This window comes from Uloborus diversus, chromosome 2, assembly GCF_026930045.1.
Source record: "Uloborus diversus isolate 005 chromosome 2, Udiv.v.3.1, whole genome shotgun sequence".
NCBI classification, from domain to species: domain Eukaryota; kingdom Metazoa; phylum Arthropoda; class Arachnida; order Araneae; family Uloboridae; genus Uloborus; species Uloborus diversus.
The window spans coordinates 130,935,359-130,958,701 of NC_072732.1; the positions used below are offsets into that span (position 1 = coordinate 130,935,359).

The following is a 23,343-nucleotide window of genomic DNA, read 5'->3' on the forward strand; positions in this document are numbered from 1 at the left end:
TTACAGTCACACCTGTTGATCTCAAATCATCCCCGTCTTCTCAAAAACATCTCTATAAAGACATTTTTCATTTTCCTTCATTTATACCATAACTTTAATGCTTTTCCCTCGTTTATTTCAAATAAATCTAACCGAAAATCTTTATCAAATTCTGGCTGGACTATCATTTCCTAATTTGATTCCAAGCGATCTTGATCAACATCAAAACATGGAGACAACATTTTTTTCTAACAGCAGCAGATATAAAGTGTCTTCAAAGCTTCTAAGATAGCTCTGGGAAAACTTTATGTTCGTACAAGAAACAAGTTTTTTGGGAATTCCATCCACTAAGAAACTTGAGAGATAGTTTTAAAAAGTGAAAAAGCTCCGTTAATTTTACTTTCGAGTGAATGAGAGCAGATATTTTGTTGAGTTCTCTCGTTCCATTCGTTGTAATGTTTAAACTGCTTCGAATGAGTAAAATGTAAAAGCTTCAACATTCTTGAACGAAAATTCATTAAAACATAATCTTCGTTCTTCAAGATTTTGAAAACCACACTAAAGGCTAAAATCAGTAAAATTAGGTAATGGTGTAACTACATCAAGTCATCCAGATCAATGTAAAATAATGAGTCAACTCTTTCATTTTGTTCCAATACTTTAAATACCTTACCAACAGCTATGTGTCTCGAAACCTCCTTAGCTCGAATTTTTCTTCTCTCCCATGAAATTCAAGATAGACAAGCTTGACTATCTATATGTTCTTTTTTCACCCCAAGCCATAAATAAGATAATTTCCAAAATATTGCGACACTTTAGTTTTAAAGTATAATCACACCATGTTACACAACATTTTGTTATAATAAAATTCTAGCATTATCAGAATACTATTGCATGCTTTTTGGTAATCTTAGAGAGAACCTTACAAACAATTCGATATCTGAAGCTAGGGTGGTTAAGTAAGCAGGCAACGGGTAACTCGCAACCATGTCTTGTACCTGAGTTCAAGTCACTAAGAGTATTAAGTTTATTGAACTGTTTCTGCAGGACACATGGAATTTCTCATTCCCCTCGAAGGATTTTTCCATGAGGTATGTATGGTGGACTCAACCCCATGTCCGACCCATTACATACTATTTCATACTCCTAGGGCGTTCTGTAGCACCAGATAATGACTACTGCATATAGCCTACATATTAGCATTTTTCGCGAATTTTGGGTCAAATATTTCTCTGTTTCTTTTTTAAAAATATAATTTTCTTCTCGAAAATGACATTCTAACGAGCTAAGTGTAGGCGATATTTTTGAATCTTTTCAGTTGTTCCTGTATGTGCTTTGCCAAACCCGAGAATTTATGGAATATCCTTGACTGAGAATATAAACGTTACTTGTGATGTAGAAGCAGACCCACGTGTGTCTCAATTTCGTTGGTCCCTCAACAACTCTCTAGATTCTATTATTGAAAAGAGCTGGAGCAATGACCGTGTCTTTACGTACTCACCCACCGAGTATTCTGGATATGGCACCCTTTTGTGCTGGAGTCAAAACAGCCTTGGTGTTCAAAGAGAGCCCTGTACCATAAGAATAGTGCCAGCAGGTATTATAAAAGCAATTATTAACAGAAAACTTATCTTTATTTGTAAAGCCAGTTAGTAGCAAACTAACACACAATCAATCTACAAGAAGTCAAGCACATTTTGATAAGTTGTATGTATGTAGTTTCATCTTCACCACGGTTCATAAATGAATGAAAACATGGAAAGCTTTAATTTTTAAAGCAAAATTAGTTTTTTCTCTAACTTTTTGTCTGATTCATTTAAACAAGTTAATTTATGAATATGAATTACAGACAATGGTTTTAGAGCTGTGAAAAATGATATAACTTTAACATTACTAACAAAACAGGGCTGATATTTAAATATTTAGTAAATGTTTCAGACAAGATCTTAGTTTAAAGTAGGGATTTGCCGATATGCAAATTGGCCGATAATCGATTAATGAAAAATTGACTGTTGGTAATCTGTCGGTTAATGATCATAATGATTACTTTTAATGCTGCCAATTTATCCATCATGATTTATCTCGTAAATTTTCGATTTTAGAAATAGTTAATAGTTTATTTCTGTGGGATGATTTATTTATTTTTCTCCACATTCCTAATTTTCTCAAAACAATTTTGAAATTTCATCCATTTTCCTAAAGCCATTTTTGGTATTATTATTGTTAAAATTACATTATGTTAACTAGATATGAATCTTCAGTAAGGCGGTGTATTTCATGTAGATATGAATACTTAAAAATATTTGGGGACAGCTTGTGGTCAGTAGGCTAATGTAGGATTACTTTTAATTCATGTATATTTTTTAATTATTAGTAGGCATTTAATATATTCTTAATATATTTTCTAATATTTATGAAAATCATATAGTTATCTAAAACCAATATTACAAATGTTAAAACGACACATGAAAAATGTTTTAATATTGTTTAGATGTGTGTATTTATTCAAAATAGAAATAATAAATTTAAAAAATGACGTTACTTCAACCATTAGTTTGTAAAAAAAATAATAATAAATAAAGCATGTACATATAATTTTTAATCAAATGATTTATAAATATAATTAATATTTTTATTCAAAAATAAATAATTTAAGAGCAAGTTGTTAATTGTTGTTTGACGTATTTATAAGCATAGTTACAAGTAACAAAATAAATGGAAAAAAAAAATGTTGTATCATCAAGAACTGGGCATTGATCCTTCAATATTTTATTCAGTTTTACGCACTTTCTAAAATATTTGCTTTGCTTTTATTGTGCGATTTCATACTACATGTTACTTTAATGTTTACAGAAATTTATTTATTTATTTATTACAAATACATTCATCGGAGTTTTTTTGTTTAAGGCATGCTTAAAATAAATTAATTTGGAAAATAGATTTTTTCGCCAACAAATTGGCCAAATTTGGCCAATTATAAATAATTGGCACAGTGGCTGTTTGTGAAAAAATAATCGGTATTTCCGAAAAATTGGTGCATTCGAAGTTTATTCACAATCATTTTTCAAATCAATATACCATTAAGAAATAAATTGAAAGGAACAAGTTAAGTTTATTTTCAAAGTGATATTTTTGCACTAACGTTTTATGTTTAATAAATCTCTGCAATTTTTCAGAGCTTATTTGTAATTTAAATGAGAAATAGTTTTGCTCCCCGCATAAAAAAAAAAGATATTTACTTAAAGAAACAAGACAAACTATCAAGACCTTTTCGAAACAACTTTTTTTCAAAATCAGAACGTGTGTGAGAAATAATACAAATATAAACAGCACATTTTCTTAGAAAAAACTTGTACCTTCATAAAAGAAAATTTATTCAGATAGAAAGCAAACTTTTCTCAGTTAACGCCTAAAACGAGAAATGAGAAGTTAAAACGACGCATTTTCAGCGGTTAAAGCATTCGAAGTAAAAAAAAAAAAGTCAAAGTAAAATCAAAAAAAATAAGGAAGAATATATATTGTTCCCAATTCCAAGGAAATGCTGTTTATTTTCCCTTTCATACGTAGAGTGCATTTCTGACGAAGACTCGTTCGTTTCTCGTACCAATATTTACCTTGAGCAAAACACTCTCTCCCTCTGAATGGTTTTTTTTCTTGAAAGTTATTTTGTAATAACTAGAATCGCATACAACACTGTGCATATTTTTGTTCGTGCATATTTTTTAAATCGATCGCTGATAGATCTTAATTCTTGCTTAAGCAATTTTAATTTTATATTAAGAAAAATTACTTTTACTTGCATTGCATATTTAAAAATGGGCTTCTGATTCGTAATTTTAGGATCTAGAATTTTTTATTTCTTTATTTTACTTTATTTGTTAAGTTAAAAAGTTTTTTTTAAATCAGAAAATGTATTTTTATGATATTTTTTGTTATTAAAAATTGTTGAAATATTGGATAATCCTTTTTAAGTTCCTCTTTTTAAAATGCGTAATTTGTAGATAAACCTAAAAAAAAAAAAATGCGTCACCAAATGTGTCTTTATGTTAAAAAATAAAGTTTTAAATTTAAACACTACAGACAACTCAAAAAAAAATGGTACTTTTCATGTAAGTTGAACAGGATTTCGTACTTACACACTGTATTTTAAAATTCCCTCAAAAAACGGAAAATGTACTGGCAGCAGAGTTGCCGACAATTTTCCGTTTTTTTACAGAAGTTGTGTTTTCCGTTTTTATCACGGATGCTTTCCATTTTTCCATACTGACACTTTCCGTTTTTATCACGAATACTTTCCGTTTTAAAACTGCTATTTTCCGTTCTCAATCGGAATATCTTCCGTTTTATGAACTGATGTTTTCAGTTTCTAATATAGATATTTTTCGTTTCATGAACTGAAGTTTTCAGTTTATAATATAAATATTTTCCGTTTTATGAACTGATGTTTTCAGTTTATAATATAAATATTTTCCGTTTTATGCAAGCATATTTTCAGTTTAAAAAACTATTATTTTGAAAATATAGCTGGGCAATTAAAGCATAATGAATTAACATTTGCAGATTTTAAAAGCCCATATAGTTTTTCTTTCTTTTTGAAAAACAGCAAAAAAAAAAAAAGAAAAGAGAAAAAAGAAAAGAAAAAAAGAAAAGCAGTTTTATTAGAGCATTTGCACGAATTTCTTCATTAACTTCCAAAAATTTGTGAAACTTCCTAAAAGTGAGGAAACACATTTTTACTATGCAGAAACTATCTTTCTCTTTTGAAGGTATAGAGGGAAGATATAACAGCTATCTGGGAATGTATTTGCTTTGCATTTTATTGTATTGAAATCTTTTATCAACAAACAATTGCAAAACATATGAAATAAACGCAAATCATACCAACTGTTTTTTTTTCTTTTTTAAATCAGTCTTCACAAAAATACCCTCGTTTCCCCCCCCCCCCTCCGGCAAAAAAAAGTTCCTGTAATTAACTGTGCGATGCTTTATTGAACAATAACTGCCATAAAATTTAACGTTATCAAAATTAGTGAAACTTATCAATTGTGCATAGTTAACATTGTTTTCAATAAAACAAAACATTTATTACAAGTACAAAATCATTTATTGCAGATCTTGTGCTACACAATTTTTAACATTATTTACTTGTGCCAATGTCGAATTAATAGTTTGCTTTGCTGTCATCATCAGTACCATTGTTATTTCTGCACTCATATATAGAGATCAAATAAGATTCATAGGTACAACTGGGCCATCTTTCGACGATTCCAATTTTTCACAATTAATGTCAAAAACCTAAATTACAAGAATAAAAGTATCAATGCATTATATCAAAAATATTTAACACATGGACTTTTTATTGAATAAATTACCAAGTGTCATGTCATAAACATGCAGATGAAAACATCAATTACCTACGGTAAGATATTTGACTACAATTTTTCTTGACAACGAGGTAATACGCTGATGGCAAGCGAAAAAAGTAGTCAACAGCACTGTCGAAATTTGGAGAGAAATTAGGCATCTTACTTCAGAAACAGTTAATTTGTAAAAACCCATGCATATTTTTTTACAACAATATTTAAATTAATATTTTCAATTTTAAACGCAGTGTGGAGTAGTAGATATGTTAGAATTGAACGTGCCAGCCAATAGCTCAAAAACAATTCTCGATCTCTTCTAATTCTCGGCTAGCTATAGTTTGGGGTGAACCTAACCTGGCAGCCAAATAATGCTGATCTTCGGGTATGCTTAGCTTTCACAATGCTTCCAGGTTAGGTTTGCCCTAACTATAGTAAGTGTAACATTTTATTTGCTAACTCAATTTTTGTTCCGAACTTCATTACTTGACTCTCCAGAAACAAAACAAAACTTATCCATCAAAAAATAATATTTTAGCAGGTTATAAGAATTATTTCGAGCATATTATTCAATAACTTCAAAACAATTGTCATGAAAGGAATCATGAATTTGTGAATCACAATAAATATAACGGAGTTATACCTGGATGTTTTTTTACTATATTCTCCCCCCCCAAAAAAAATCATTATTTTTTATGTTTATGATTTGTCCTTGTACTGTGCTTTCAATCTCCTTTTGCATTTATGTGGAAGGATGCAATAATGCACAATTCCACAAAATCGTATAAAATTGCAGCTGGTGCGGAAATAATTTTAACTATGAGAAGACAATTTTTCCAATGTATATGTTATAGTTGAACTCAGGTCAACAAGAGCCAAGGTTAGTCCTTCTTAGTTTGATCGCCTTAACCCCTCCCCACATAAAACTGTAAAAATTATATTATTCAGATTCTGACTTAATATACACCTGAAAAACTTTTCATGGAAACTTTTTTTTCTTAAAAAAATTATTTTTAAAATAGTAAAATATTGTAAGGCTTTATTTCTCAGGGCCAATTTGGTTTTTAAACTTAAAGTATATCCTTCCGCAAGTGGAAAGACTTCTGTTTAACATCAGTTACTCTTTAAATTATCATTGAATTCAGTTTACAGACATTCTGCATTTTATAACAAATTGTGAAGTGTATTGGGTTAGGATAGGCTGTCTGCTTTATTAGTTTTATTTGCTAAAGCAGCTATGTCGTTAAAATTAGATTACACTGCAATAATTAAAAATTGTTACTTTTTTACTTTTGTTAGATTTAAAGCAGAATTTTTTCATGCGTGTAAATTTTGTCGTCATAATTCATAGAAATCTAGTAACTGATAAACAGCCAGCCATTTTTGCTGAGTAGGGCAATGTGGGGTAAAGTGAAATAGTTAAGATAACTGAACTTTTTCAAAATGAAAAAAATTAGAAATTTATTTTGAAAATCATAGTAAGTAAAGAAAGAACATTCTATTTAAAATAAAACTAACATTGAAACTGTATTTTTTAATTTTGGCAGTAAATTTGCAGTTTCAAAAAAAAGTGGAAATTTTCAACCTTTTTTTTCCATGGAACAAAGTGAGAAATGAAATATTTTATTCAATTACTAGTGGTACTCGCACGGCTTTCCCCGTAATAAAAAAATTAAATGGTCTTTTGGTTCGCCTGTTATATTTACAAATCATGTATAATGAATTTTCTTGCCAATTGGCTTGTACCCATGTCACGGTTCCACGTTATGATAATTTCGTATCTCGCCAATTGTAGAGTGATTATCTGATCAACTTTGTTCATCAATATATTTTTTGCAAAAAGGTTTTTAAAAACAATTGCATTTGCTACAAGTTTTGGGAAAAGTGAAAGTTATTCGTTCGCTTATGATACTTCTTTACAGATAACCCCGCTTTTAAATGTTCGGGAAGAGATGATTTTTTAATTTGCCGAACAATAGGGTAACAGCCCCAGCAATTGGCACGGCACCAGTGATTGGCACTTCCAACAAAAATGTCCTAAAAAAGACTCGTATCCATTTTTTTTTTTTTTTTTTTTAACATACCAACTGAATGTACATTAATTTTAAAGATTATAACTTCATTTCATGTTACTAAATGGCAGCAGTACGTAGGAAAGAGAAACAATTGTGGCTGGTGTCAAATCAGCCATTTTTGTTGCAAAAGCTTCTTTTCTGGCTTAAGGGAAGCATCCACATAAATCCATTAAAATCTGACTTGAAATACATTTTAAATTTTCGTTGTCAGAAGTTTTGTTTAGTTGAAAGGTGTTACTTTAATTGTGTAGAAGTATATTTTCGTCCCTATTTGGAATTTTAAAACAATGATGGGTGCCATTTACTGGTGCTTCAATTTTGCTAGTCCCCAGTAATTGGCATGTATGACAAGTACTGAGGAAATAGCGTCATTTCCGCGATAAAGCTGAGTGAGGTGTCATTATCTTCATTTTTTTTTTTTTTTTTTTTTTTGCGTAAATTACGAATATGATAAAGCGGAAATTGAAATCGGTAGCTTTTGTACAGTAATTGTCAAAAAAAAAAAAAAAGCATCAAAATGCGGCTTTTTGAGAATTGGAGTGACTTTCACCAGAAAAAAATCCAAATGAAAGTTAGTCAGTAATTAATTTTTTACTGGGGGCTCCGTCCTCTGCTCGATTCGCTCGCTAACCCACGTTCGCCACCTACGGTATCTCAATGCCGCCTGCATCGGGTGGTTTTTCAAAAGAAAGAAAACCGACTTGTTGCATTTGATAAATAAAAAAGAGGAAAACTTATGCAAAAAAGTATGCAATATGAGTTTTTAACTATACTTGGGGCAAACCTAACTTGGTAACATTCGTAAAATCAAAACTGTAAACCGAAGGATGAAACAGAATTAATTTCAATATCTTTTTCATGGAATATTCCAAATTTGTTTTTATTTCTCTAAAATACTTTTCAACATGAAGAAGAGTGATTTAGCATTAATTTATATAAAACTAGTGGTACCCGGACGGCTTTGCCCGTAATAGAAAAATTAAAAGGTCTTTTGGTTCGCCTGTGTGGCGAATTTTCTCTCCAATTGGCTTATACCCATGTTACGGTTCCACGTTATGATAATTTCGTATCTCGCCAATTAGCTTGTGCCCATGTTACGGTTCCACGTTATGATAGTTTCGTAATTTACTCGTCCATCTTATGATAATTTTGTTCTTAAAATTAGAATAGAAAAGAACTGCATCGAATTTTCGAAAAATCTCTTCGAGGTGCACACCCCCATGATACAAACTAATTTAGTGCCAAATTTCATGAAAATCGGAGGAGCGGCCAAGGCGTTATGCGCGTCATAGAGATCCAGACAGACAGCACAAAGATCCAGTCAGAGAGACTTTCAGATTTATTATAAGTAAAGATAAAGATAAAGAAAGCAAATTTCCCCATATTATCAAATTATATGAAAAATGGGCTTAAAATTGGAATAGAAAAAGAACAAAATCGAATTTTCAAAAAATCGCTTCGAGGTGCACACCCCATGCTATAAACTAATTCTATGCCAAATTTCATGAAACTCAGCCGAACAGTCTAGGCGATATGCGCGTCACAGAGATACTGACAGACAGACAGAAATCCGAACAGAGAGAGATCCAGACAGAGAAACTTTCAGGTTTATTATTAGTAAAGATAAAGAAAAAGAAAGATAAACACATTCTTCCCCATATATTATCAAATTTATATGAAAAATGGGCTTAAAAATGGAATAGAAAAAGAACCTCATCGAATTTTTGAAAAATCGCTTCGAGGTGCACACCCCCATGCTACAAACTAACTTTGTGCCAAATTTCATGAAAATCGGCCGAACGGTCTAGGCGCTATGCGCGTCACAGAGATCCGGACAGAGAGACTTTCTGCTTTATTATTAGTAAAGATTACCTACTTTACATTAACATTACTCATGTTTCTTATGATGATAAAATTTGTATGTAATTTAAAAGTAAAAAATAAAGTGATTTTCCAGTTCTACTAACATGTGCCAATTACTGGATCACAAGGTGTCATACACTGGGGTATCAGGTGCCAATTACTGGTGATTTTGGTAACTTTTTATATGCATATTTTTATAAAAGTATCGATTCAAATATTTTTGGTTTTAGTGAACCAAATAGATGCACACATGTGCACTCTTTGATACAAAAATATTTGCAAGAGAGTATTTTTTTCCTAAGTACTGAAAACCAGAGGTAAGTTTAAGGACAAACTCTTAAAGTGCCAATTACTGGGGTCTTTACCCTACTCTGAATTTTACCGAATGATAAAATACGAGCATGAGCACAAACGTGAATCTAATGAGAAGAGACATTAAACATCACTATTTAAAATTTTCAAACAGATTTGCAGTGAAGTGTCCAAATTTACAGAATCATCAGAAAAAATTGTCGACGTAGAACACTGTTGGTAGTTCACAGTGACCTCCCATCAGGGTGCCGCTTTGAAACAATAAAGATATTACAACGGCAATGATCGTAGACCGGTGTCCGTGCATTGGCACTTCGATTTGCAGTCAGTGCGGAACCAATGAATTGGTTAAGAGAAAAATTAGAAACCGATTTAACAATGCAGGATTTACACTGGGTTCTGGCGATGTATCAGTCCAACGCCCAGCCCTAATGCATATGCAAAACAACATGTTTTTTACTTACAATTTGCATATTCTTCGGCGAACTTCCCTTTTCTGTTCAAGGAGTTCTGTTCACTCAGTTGCACAGTTGAATCCGCATTCCATCAATAAATTCTCCGGCTCACTTTGGAAGGTTCCAGTGCTGAGAGGATTCAAAGTGGACAGCATCTGAAATATTATGAAAGGATTTTTCCGGGCTGTTGTGCCGTGGTCTGAGTGTATATTCTCCAAACGTTTCGGCTGCATCTGCGGCAGCCATCCTCAGTGGTTCCGAGTTCGTAACTTCCAGGGAAGAGACTTCTTGGCAACTGATGCAAGTGTCGAAGTGCTGTCAACATTTATAGGGCCTGGGTCCTCTTGGTTCTGGACTGGGATTGGCTGGTGAACGTCTGTCTTCATCGCTTCCTGATTGGAGCTTAGGCTCTCCTTTTCCTGCTCGGGAATTGGCTGCTGGGGATTCAGCTGAAGGTCCGTCCATGTTTCTGATTGGCTGGAGGTTCTTGTTGTTTTGATCCTTTTCAGTATGGGATGCCAGAGCTTGTTTATCTTTATTCCTTCTTCTTTTTTGTTGAAATTATTTGGATGTTTGAATATCTCGATGGCTTCTCTGTTCAATCTCGCATAATAATGGCAAGTCCTTGAAAGTATTTTTGTCTCTTTGAATTTGATGTCATGGTTCCCCTCACTAAAAGTGTGTTCTGCGACAAGCTGAATCCCCAGCAGCCAATCCCCGAGCAGGAAAAGGAGAGCCTAAGCTCCAATCAGGAAGCGATGAAGACAGACGTTCACCAGCCAATCCTAGTCCAGAACCAAGAGGACCCAGGCCCTATAAATGTTGACAGCACTTCGACACTTGCATCAGTTGCCAAGAAGTCTCTTCCCTGGAAGTTACGAACTCGGAACCACTGAGGATGGCTGCCGCAGATGCAGCCGAAACGTTTGGAGAATATACACTCAGACCACGGCACAAAAGCCCGGAAAAATCCTTTCATAATATTGACACCGGCCGTGAAAGCCTTTACTCTTACAGCATCTGAAATGTTAAATAAAGTGCTTAGAATAATATGATTCAAAATTCTCAAAATAATGCTTTTTTTTTAATGATTGATACATATTTTTTATATTCATTTCCTTAAAAAATTATGTATTATATTCATTAATGTAGATAACAAGCATTTAAAAGTTTGAAAGAGAGGGGGGGGGGAGAATCAAGATTTAAAATTGTTTTCTTGAAAACCCAAGTAGTTAACTAAAATTAGATGCCTTAACTCGTTAATTGAAATCTAATCAATTGCAAGAAGCAATTTATACAGACATAGTTGTTATTCATAGAAATTAAAATAAATTAATAAAAAAAAAACAGTAGTATTTTAAGTAATAAGCAATATCTTTACATTAACCTCACATACAGGCAGAAAATATTCTTCATTAACAATAAAACAATCAAGACTCAATGGTGTCCCATCTAACAATTACTTAGTTATTCGAGACAATTTTGTAAAATATCCCCTTAGCAAACAAAAGTTTTTAATATTATTAGAAGTTTTTTAATTTAAAAAACTTGTCACGATGTTTTAAAGTTTAAACAAAGGTCTGTGGGAAATTAATAGTTCAAACTAGATAAAAACTTAATTTTAAGCAGCAATCATCGTTACAGAATTCAAAAAGGAATTATTTGTAGTAAAAATGTAAACACTCACCAGCAATCAATCCCGGATGAGAAGATACCAAGAACTTCGTCTCCGGCGATAATGATTTCTGACCGCTACTGCATCCGCCATTGCTGCAAGATAAAAAAAAACCGTAGCCTACGAACAAGCGCTCTACGCGTTTCAGTTAAAATCAGTAATCACTACTTTTGTACAAAACAATTAGATGTTGATGGAGAAGAGGAAAAAGTTCGAAAAATGTTCAGTATACAGCTATTTCCATGCACGAAATAACGTGCTTCGCCGCCATTACTCATTTGTTGTCATTACTCAATACTAAAAAAAATCTTCTACGCTGGAGATATTCCGTTTTTTCACGGATAAAGGCTCCCTCTAACTATCACATACGGACATGTTCTGTTAGTGCGCTAAAATAAAAGAAAATTTCCAGTAATTCCATGAAAAGTTCCGTTTTCAATCCAGAACGGAACTTTTCTATTTATAAGGGGAAATTGTACAATAAATTTACGGAAAAGCATTAGTAAATTAAATGAAGCAATTTTACAGTGCATTTCAAGTTAAATGTAGTCTTTTATTCTATTAAAATATATTTAAGGATTGAAATAGATTATGATTAAAATTTTGGCTTTTTAAAACTTGATATCAATTTCTATCAAATTATAGCTTATTAAAAATTGCATAAACACAACATCAAAAAAAAAAAAAAAAAAAGAAAAATTAAGAATCGTTTTCTGTTTTTGATTAACGAATATAACGTATTCAGAGTAATATTGAATGTAAATTAAAAATTTAAATAACAATTTTTGCATCAGGAAAAATGTTTAAAATGCGAATACCTATTGTTTTAGACATTTGTTTAGATATTAGATTGAAAACTAACGAGCAAAAATGCTTTAGCTAATAATTTTAATTAAATGAAAGGGAACTTTATAAGTTGTTCTACAATAAATATCAACATTCCAAGCACTGTCCAAGCAATTGTTAGTATTACGGCCCGTTTTAACGGGCCGTAACACTAACATTTACTAAAATCATAAAGCTAATATTTTATGCATTGCAATAGATGCTGTAAATTTTTAATTGACAATTATTTTGGTATTTATTTTACTGCATGAACTTAAAAAAATACTACATGTATTTTATCTGAATATCTAACAATTAAAATATAGTATGAGAAAGAATATATTAAAATTACTCTAATTTGGGGATTCAAGATTACAATGTTTCGTTTAGAAAAACAAAGCAACTCGCTCCCCATTCCTAAAACAAAATAAAAGCATGCAGTGTAACTTCAAATTTGCTCTTATAATTAATAGCTTTTTTTGCAGCTAACTATTACGACAGTTATGTTTTTTTTATTGTTGCTTAAACAAGCTGCTAAATTAAACAGACATTTGAATTAAGAATTAATGTTTGGGTAAAATTTTGGTTTTGAAAAAAAAAAAAAAATCTAGCGAAATTCCAGTGAATGTTACAACATTTTTTTTTTTTAAGTTTATTCCTAGTTCTAAGAAATATATATTCTTCGAAAATGTGTATCTAATGATCAAGAATGCCATATGTTTTTTGCATGGTAATGAAATGGAGTTGTTTTTTAAGTTCAATTGTACCAAGTATAAATGTCCTTTTTCTTATTTCAGGTGCTCCCGAAGCTCCTCATGATTGTTTTATATCAAATCGTACCTCTACATCAATACACGTGGAATGTGAAGCAGGATATAATGGTAGTTTATCTCAAACATTTCATATGGAAGTTTATAATTCATTAATTGAGCACATGGTGCATAATTTGTCAAGAACGGAGAAGCCTAGTTTTAGAGTGAATGATCTAAGTCCTGGTACTTCCTATGTGTTGGTAATATATTCAAGTAATATCAAAGGAAAGAGCAATTCTGTTGCCTTGGTTGCCGCAACTCCACTACCGGCAGAGAAAAGAACAGGTATGAATTAGCTTTTACTTAATAAACATAGTAATGTGAAGGACAAAAGGGTTGCACATTTTGGAAAAAAACGTGTTTAGATTATTAAAATAATGTTCGGCGAAAACATTTGAAATTCAATTGCTGGTAACTCTTAATTGATGAAAACCATGTAAAGACGAGAGGATATACTTATTATATTTATAGCATATGAGTTTATGTTTATAAAAGTGTACGATTCATTCTTTCAAACGTTATACTGATAAAACTGTCATTTCTTTAAAACTGTAACATTAAAGTTTCTTATTTAAAAATCAAATTATCTGTCTATCTAAAAAAATAATGCTTTTTTTTTCTATAGCTCAAGACAGTCAGTCTTCTATGAGCCCAATTATCATCATAATGATTGGAGTTGTTGCTATTTTTGTAGTTTTGGCTTTAGTTATCCTTTTTATTATTAAAACTCAACTATCACAACAAAGAGACTCTAAAGGTAATAGTTTATGTTTACTAGTATTTAGCTATGTGCAAGTTTCGGGTCTTTCTTTTTTTTTCATATTGTTTAATTAATTTTTGGTTTTTAATTGTGATGTGCAATTAATATTTTTTTTAACAATACGAAAGTTATTAAGTTGTTCTATTGAGTATCTGAAGAGTTTAGATTATACAATATTCGACTTTAAAACGTTAAAAAATTGCCACTTCTGGGACTTACAAGTTACTAAATCTTACAAATGTTATTACTTATAAGATGAATTAACGAGGTTTCGCAAAAGATAATCTTGGACTACGTTTGCTAAAAGCTAAAATTCATTAAAAATATTTTTTAAATAAAAAATAATTATCAGCTCTTTATTTATTTTTGTTATTATTAATGTAATTTAAATTGAAACAAGACAACCCTAAAGGTGATTCGAAATTTTCTAAATATAAGAACCAAAATTTTATCTTCGTTCTTTTTAGCCAAAAATCGTAGTTTTTCTTCTTTAAAACCAAAACTTTTCATTCTAGAAATTTCGTTCTGGTCTCATTTTATATTAAATTTTATTCTTGTGATGAATTATCTTATCCGTTTTTTTAACCAAAATTTATAGAATGGTACTGGGCATTTTTCAGGTCACGTCATGGAAGATATCATCAATAAGGAATTTTCAAGCAAAGATCTAAAAGCATTGCAATATTCAATTACATTTATTTGCTATTTGTTGATTTTAATTTATCCATTAAAAAGGTTTCATTTGGATGGACTTTAAAAATCAAATGCAAGAAATTGTTGATTTAAAAAAAAATAACTAAGCAGTTCAGAAGAGAAAGCAGAGTTAAAAAATTACAAAAAAGAAAAGAAAAAACCTAATGCATTTTATTGCTTACACTGTTAAATTATATATCATTATGTTTTTACTTTTCATTGAGAAGTTAAAGTGGTAATGGCTTCGATATGACAGATTTTTATGAATATTTAAAAATGTGCCTGCATACGGACATAACTTGTAATAGAAACTGTCATTAGTTAGAAATTAGATTTACACCTGTTTCAGCTGTGCCATAGACAACCCTTAATATGTTTATTATCTTTTTAGCTTTAATATAATATTGGTTTTCACACTATTCATCAAGATCAGTATTTAAAAACTTTATCGATTTTGAATTTCTGTAAAAAATTGTATCTTTTAAAAGTTTGAGGAGAAATGAAAAAATCTACTTCTTTGTCCATTAAACTAAGCTTCTTTCATATTGAGCTGTGCTTTTGTATCCCTATCATCACAATCGTCTTCATGATCTCCTACTTCGAATTTTAATTTTGCAGCCTTCTTTGTTTTGATCTTTCTTTTCTCCCTAAAGTATCATTAAAAAAGGAAAATGCAACCTTCTCTGAGTTCAGGAATCACAAACAATGAAGGTAGTTCTGTGCCTACGTCATCTTCATAAATCATCTTGGATTGAACCAAAGATTTTACTTACTGTAGATCTTGGTTGGCCAAAGCTGGTCTTGGTAGCCAAAGCTGGATCGCAGACAATAAACTATACTTTTCCATAAATATTTTTGATAAACAACCAAATATCTTCAACACCTTTTATCTTTTAATCAATTGAAGAAAACTGATTCCTGTGAAGATATATTTTTAAAGAGTATATGAGGCAGTGAGAAACAAAGGAATGTAATTGACAAAATTAAAATTTTCGAGATAGTCATTACAAATATTAGGGGAACGTATCCTCCGCTTAGGGACAAGAGATGGTACTAGTAGCTCAGGTAAGGGCTGTTATATAGCATGATTTAGAAAAAAAGTTCAACGAAAGCCTACCTAGGATCTGCACATTAAACGCATTTTATGAGGAATTTTAAAAAATCCACTTACATCATTTTGCTTCCCTACTACGTCATATGAGGTAGTGAGAAGCAAAGGTTAAAAATTTGGAGATAACCAGTACAAATGGTTCGTGAACCTCTCCTCTGTCTTGGGGCAAGAGATTGTACTAGTAGCACTGGTAGGTGCTGCTGTATAGCATGATTTAGAAAAAAAAATTCAATGAAAGCCTACTTAGGATCTGATCTTTAAACGCGTTTTACTCGAAACTTAAAATAGTCCACTTGCATCCCTTTGCTTCTCACTGCCTCATATGGCCTTTGCCATCTATCTTGTGTAATGAATAGTCCCATATACTCGAAAGTAGCATTGTTTGGAGAAAGACTGCCTAAATAAGTTATGCAAAGTGGAATGAACTTTTTATAGGCATCCCTACGCTGCTACTGTTCTTATTTTTCAAAAAAAAAAAAAAACTTGAAATTTCACCTGGATTGCTTATTTTGTTGTTAATCTTCTATACTTGCTTTGAATTGCCTTTTATCTATACCATTCATCCTGAAATTCCTGAAAAATATCTGGTTGAGGACTAGTGGACGTACCTATTTTGCCACTCAAAACTGCTTTCAAACCAACTTCTAAGGTGTAGCGAATGCTAAATGCAAAAACTTTTTCTGTAGCAACTGTATTCACAAAACGCAGGTTTGTACTGCAGAAAAAAGCCATGAAATGACTGCCATTTTAACGAAAGCCCTAACACGTCCTCGTCTGAGAACACAGTCCACTTTTCTGGGAATCGTAGTTTTTCCTTTCTCTGGGTGGGGGGGGGGAGGGCGAAAACTCTTACAAGACTGAGATTTTTAAGCTAGTTTTTAGCGCTGACCACCGAGGAGGAAAGCAACATTCCGTATTTATGGCCTCTACAGCTCATTTCATAAGTTTTACATGCAGTTGTTTGTTTTAGCTTTGAGTTTTAGAGACATAAATATATTACAGTGGAATTCCGTTACAATTAACTTCAAATTACCAGAAATGTTCTTCGTTGTAACGAAGTTTTAGTAGCAATGAAATTCAAGCAACGTATTGGAAATCAAATCGGAGCTGAAAATTTCTTTCGTTGAAACAGATATTTCATTTTATCGGTATTCGTTGTAACAGGATTTCACTGCATATATTTCTGATACTATTGTTGTTTTTGCTCTAATAGCTAAATCTTGTAAGGGGGTTACAACCATTAACTAAAAGAAGCAATACAATTTATATTATAATGATTCGTTCTCTTTACGCGATTTGGAGGATATTAGCTACGAATTGACTTTTAAAATCCTGAATAATGTTCAATCAATTCTTACAAGAATTTAGATGAAATTAAGAGAAAAAAGTTCCCTATAAAATGAGACCAGAACGAAGTTTCTTGAATGAATAGTTTTGGTTTTACAGATGAAAAACTACGTTGTTTTGTTAAAAATTGCCATTTTTCGTAATTTTAGCCACTTTGCACACATTTTCTAGTCTATTGGCACATTTTAGGGGGGTGCCACAAAAGATTAGTTGAAAAAAGTTTTTCCCCATGTACCTTGTGACCCCCCTAGTGCCACATCTTTGATTTGAGATGCATTGAAGCATATTATAATTACCCCTTTAAAGCCATTTCTTCTTTTAACCGGGAATTGAGCGCTACAAGACTAAGTATATTAAAATTCATAAAAAATAAATGAAGCGAAATAAATGCATATTAAGAGTTTTTTTTTCTAAATGCATTCAACACTTTAAATGTTTATGTTGAACATTTTTAAATGCAAACGGTAGAACGTTATTACTTTAGTTAGATGTGTTACACAGCTATGCAATGTTTTTTTTTTTTTTGAAAATACCTATCGAGGTTTTCGGCGAAGATTTTATGATGTTTCGAGCATCATTGTTATCTTAACGTTATTATAAATATTGTGAAATAAATTGTATTTCTGAGCAAAAAAAATAAATGTTTCTCTTATTCTAATGATACTACATATGTATTTTCTACGTAACACAGAAACTCCCTGAAATTTTTTTTTAAACACTTTGGATCTTGAAGTTTTAGTTAGGGAAAATGATTTCATGGAAGATTTGTTTTGTAAATTTAAAAGAAATAAATAAACAACACAAAATAATAGAATATTTTTTCAAAAAAAAATAGCGATTTTGAACATGTAATACTCAAAAGTGTGTTCACCATATACTGTCCAACCACGGATTGCAGGGAATTTTGAAACGTCCAGATAAGACGAATCTATGTGAATAAGGGGGGAAAGTAAAACATTGATGTGCGTGTTCCGTTCATTTGAATGAGACTCTGAAAAAAAATTATTGATTCGTTCATTTCCGGCTGTACAACGGATTTTTTATCTTTCCATACATTCCGTGGTCAGACAGTACTGCTGAAAAATAAGGTACATGCGCAAAATAAATCCTACCTAAGGTTGTCGACCTAATATTTCGCCCATTTATGATTCACCTGTCACGATTTTTTTTGTGCATTTATCCAATGACTCACGAAGTATAAGAAACAAATCACTCAAAGTTCAAATTACATTTTTCAGAAATTTAACAAAACATGGAAAATTGACTTTATTAGAAACAGATTCCCTTATAAGGACCGATTTTTTTTCAAACTAAAATAATTAAAAAAAATATTTATTGGCAAAATAAAAACATATACAACTACATCTGATAAACTCAAAAAAAGAAACAAAAGTCCATATTTACTTCAATGAAAAAATGGAAATCGGACGTCACATTTGGGGTACTAAAAAATCTTTTGTTTTTGATTCCTCTTGCGTACAGTTCGTGTACATTTGCGTAGCATGTGCAGCACTATATCATATCATGCACTCGACCCTTCGGTGTCTTAAAATGTTAATCTTGTATTCATTTAGCTACATTAGTCTACTTTTCTAAGCTTATTAAATCATATTTAGTAATAGCGGAAAGTTTTTTTTTTTTTTTTTGGGGGGGGGAACTTTTCGCGATGCAGCTCCTCTAGTGAAAGCCATTTCCAGGTTGCGTCAACATCCTACACTTAGAGGCATACATACACGCACGTACACACATATACATACACCTACACACATATACATACACCTACACACAAGCATACATACAGACACCTACACATCTACACACAACTACCCACACACTCATGCCTGCACACAGACACAAACACATATGCCAACACACACATACACATACCCCCATACACACAAAAAACATATGCCTCCCACACACATAAACACACACGTCTACATACACACACATTAGTGATTGCGAAAAACATAACTTGAATTCAAGAGGTCAAAATTCAAATTATTATTATTATTATTATTATTATTATTATTATTATTTTGAGTTGTTAAAATACATAAAAAACGTTTTTTAGAAATGTAACAACATTTTTATTCCAGTTAACTACAGTGAGCAGTAAAGAAACAAAGTTTAGTGTAAAAAAACTCCAGCCAATTATGACAAGACTCCTTTGAAATAACAATTGCTTCACTTTCGTCTTTTGATATCAAACTGCATGTTGATAACGCTTTATCATGAGTTAGGCTTCCTGATGTCCACAAAATCACGTTTTATCAAGTTTGTGATATTCTACATACAAACATGGATTTAGGTCTTACTGGTTTGCACGGCCTTATATGCCGCCATTACCTTATATTAAAATGACCAAGTAAAATCAAATTGCGCACTAAAAAATTCATTAATGTTTTTTTTTTTTTATTTTCCTCTTTATCAACATAATAGTTTAAAATAATTAAACGTAACTATTTAGGACAGCTTTTTCTAAAATTAAATGCAGATTTTAACACAGACATTCCTTAGCTGTCAGGAGTTATTAAGAGCAGAAAAAATTATTTATTTGAAAAACATCTACTAAGAGAGAGAGAGAGAAAGAGTTTTACCCACTATAGGAAAATGATTTCAAATTGAAAAAATATATTTCTCGGGACAAAACAATTAGTTCAAGGGATTATTTTTTATTGTATCTGTAAGTTATATCTTACGTCAAAAAAGAAACACATAACAATTTTATGCCGCATCTTTTTTACTTGCCGTACTTGTTAGGGCTACATAAATTAACTTTGATGGTAACAACTTCATTTTAAAAATATCTTCAGAAGTCGGATGAATTATACGTATAGATCAAAAAAAAATTTTGTTTTCTGAAAATCTGAATCTTTAGCAGAAGGAAGACAATAACTATACCATAAATCATTATTTTGTTTAGATATAAAAAGAAAAGAAGAAAGCTATAAATACTCTGTCAAGTTTGCCAATACTTTTATATTCTACGTAGAATTATTAGTTGTCAGGAGTTATTGAACTGTCATTTTTATTGCTTCGAGAATATATGTCCCATTTTACGTTTTCTGCTTGAGCGTGATATTTTTTATCTTTCTTTGGTAAATGGACATTATTATCTGTGTTACTTTTAAAAATGCAAATATTAGTCATTACACAGCAAACCATACGGGAACCGGGACGTTTTATATGTTCAAAAAATCGATTTTTCAATTTTAGCTGCATAAAATAAGGGACACTTTCCTGATTCCAAAAATGTATATATTGTGTGGGTATCAAATTCTGAAAGCTAAATAATTTACTATTTTAAAAATAAACAAAAAAGCCATGCCCCTTTTTAAAACGACGGTATCTGGATTGAATGTTGACAAACCACTATTTTCTTTCATCAAACATTTCATGATTTAGTAACTTTTACTCTTTTTTTTTCTATTTACATAACGTAATCTTAGAAAATGCCTCGGCGTAAGCAGTTTGGGAAGCGTATCGCATGCTTACCAGCATTGTCAAGGTCCATACGTTTAACCTTTTTTTAGAAAACACCTTTTTTTGAACTTTTGGTACGCTTAGATAAAATTCATATCAATGTATGATTATGGAACTTTGTATAATAACATGCACAAGTATTTGCATGTGTTAAACTTATTTTTACAATATTTTAGGTATTATTGTATTTTTAGGAGGCTAATTTTAGTGAAAAATATCGTACTTTTTCGGGGCCTTTTGCCTGTATAGTATTGAAGTCATGAAAAAATGACTTTAACTTTCAAGATTCATTGATGCAAAGCTTCATATTTACTTATGTTATCCGTAAAGCTTATGAATAAAGCGTATATCTGTAAAAGTAGGTATCTCCATTTTAGTTTTTTTGAAACCATTTAAGGGGACCCCTTTTGTCACTTCTCTTTCTGTCTTATGTTCTTAATTTACCATAATATCGCAATGATAAAAAAAAACCTTATTTGCGAATACTTGGAACTGCATCTTCACCACTTATGCAGCGCTTCAAATAATTACAGTTTGGAAAATGTAGCAAACGTGGCAGAATAAAGTGATGTTCTTTCTTTATGAGAAAAAAAAGCAAGGCATGCTACTTAAAACTTATATGTAATATAAAATCAACATTCTGAGCAACATTGATCATTTCGGTCACTGCAAATTCTAAGCTAAAGCTATTCTTTTTTCACACATGAGTACCAATCCAGTAAGCTACAATGTGATATATTGTTGTCAAAAGATTATTTAATTTCTTTGCAGATAACCCACTCCCGGACTCGACATTAGGGTAAGTTAAGATAATCTATCATTGCATTCATTTTTTTTGAATTAATTTGCACATTTTCTTCAAGCAAGGAACTAGAACAATTAGAAATTAATAATAATTTTTTTTTTTATCGTAAGAGGAATATTATTGCAAGAAATTTAAGTTGGGGCAAAAAGCGGTAAACTGTTATCAACATTTTTACGCAATGTTTTTTTTGTCGATCTCTGACAGAACGTAGAGGTCGCGTACGTTCTTGAAAAACTCAAGTTGGAAATCACATTGGCCTATATAATTTTCAGTACACTTATTCAAGGATCGTTGATCCAGTTCAGATTACTTTGTGGCAACTTATATTTTTTAGTTTATTTTACATAGAAAAAAAACTAGCAGTCTTAGTGATGCATTCTTGCTTGCGAGATCATAAAAATGCAATTTTTTGCTCTTCATGACTTGACACAATAAACTATAATACAAAAATATGATGCAGAACGAAGATACATGGACTGGACTCAAAGGCTGCTTTTGCCCTGGCTATTGGGCGGGTAATTTACTGAATATACCAATGCCTTGCCTGCAAACTTCGAGTTGAACCGAACCATTGTTTCGGTCACTCGTCTGGTCTGGATAATTCTACATTAGCTACCAGTTTGTTTGGCTTCCTTGGCTTCCTTAAGAGGTTTTGAATCTCCAGCTCAGTCACTTTCCTATGCCGGGCTGATGAGTGCTAATAAGCACGAAAATGCAGTCCTCGGCTGGAAATGACTGAGCTGGCAGTGTATTTCAAGTCAAAGCTACCCTGTATGACTATAATCTTATAAATTTGTCAGTGATCTCATAGCCGAGTCAGAAAAGGTAAAAAGTTATATTTTTGTTGCTGTTGGTATAATGTTGTTCTGTGTTCAAATGGGTGTTGACATAAATAAAAATTGCATAAACTGTAACACATATATTTTTTTTATTTCTCTCTAGCGCCAAGTAATATTTTAAAACCGTTAAGTAAATTTTGCGTTTTTTCCGAACAGTGAAGAGAATTACACTTGTACAAAAGAAAGATAAAACGTTTCCACTCATTATGAGCAAAATTAAACGCAGAAAACATATGTTTACGCCAATCTCATGTAACCTTACTTGACCCACATAGTGTTTCTTGAATTAAAATAAAGTTTACAGCAAGTAGCAAAATAACTAAAAATATTTCATTTATAATGCATTATACTGAAAAAGGCAATAAATCAATCTTAAATATGTAAACGGGCAAGATTACATCATTTTCCTTACTGTGTTTTTAACTGCCTATTAAATTTAAGGATATTTTTCCAGAAAAAATAATAAAGAGACAGAACTTGAGTTTATTCAGAAATAGATTTAAAATAAAACTACCTTCTCGTTTAACTTGTGAAAGTATTTTTATGCAAAGAAAATAAGACAAACCTTCGAAATAAATATTGTTAAAGTGTGGCAAACTTTAATAAACTTGTCTCTGAACATAGTCCAAAGTTAAGCGAAATGTTTACGAACGAAAAACATTTAGCATTTCCGCTACACGATACGTTTTCTAAATCATTCCGTTTCCGTGCCATTTCGAAATGGACTGACACTCAAATTTCAGCGAAACGAAATCGGGGAAAAAATAAACTTTATTCCGAAACTTCCATTTGGAGAAGAATTTCTACCCCGACTATTTGCATATCAAGCAGGAAGCAGCAAAGTAAATTGAAATTGCTTGTTAGAAATTCATTGGCGCGATTTTACATATGTATTGCGGTGCTATAATTCACATTTCTAAAAGCAGGTGTTTCAGATTTGTCTTAG

The 23,343-nt window shown here is 31.5% G+C and overlaps 1 protein-coding gene across 1 annotated transcript in view; it reads left to right on the plus strand.

Moving 5' to 3' along the window:
* The first annotated feature begins 1,463 nt into the window (after positions 1-1,463).
* The window catches only part of LOC129217336 (uncharacterized), a 37,678-nt gene continuing 15,798 nt past the window's right edge, over positions 1,464-23,343 (plus strand). The window contains exons 1-4 of the mRNA XM_054851620.1: positions 1,464-1,576; positions 13,342-13,641; positions 13,982-14,113; positions 21,525-21,552. Coding sequence (XP_054707595.1) covers positions 13,449-13,641; positions 13,982-14,113; positions 21,525-21,552 — 353 coding nt within the window. The 5' untranslated portion in view covers positions 1,464-1,576; positions 13,342-13,448. The remainder of the gene's footprint in view (positions 1,577-13,341; positions 13,642-13,981; positions 14,114-21,524; positions 21,553-23,343) is intronic.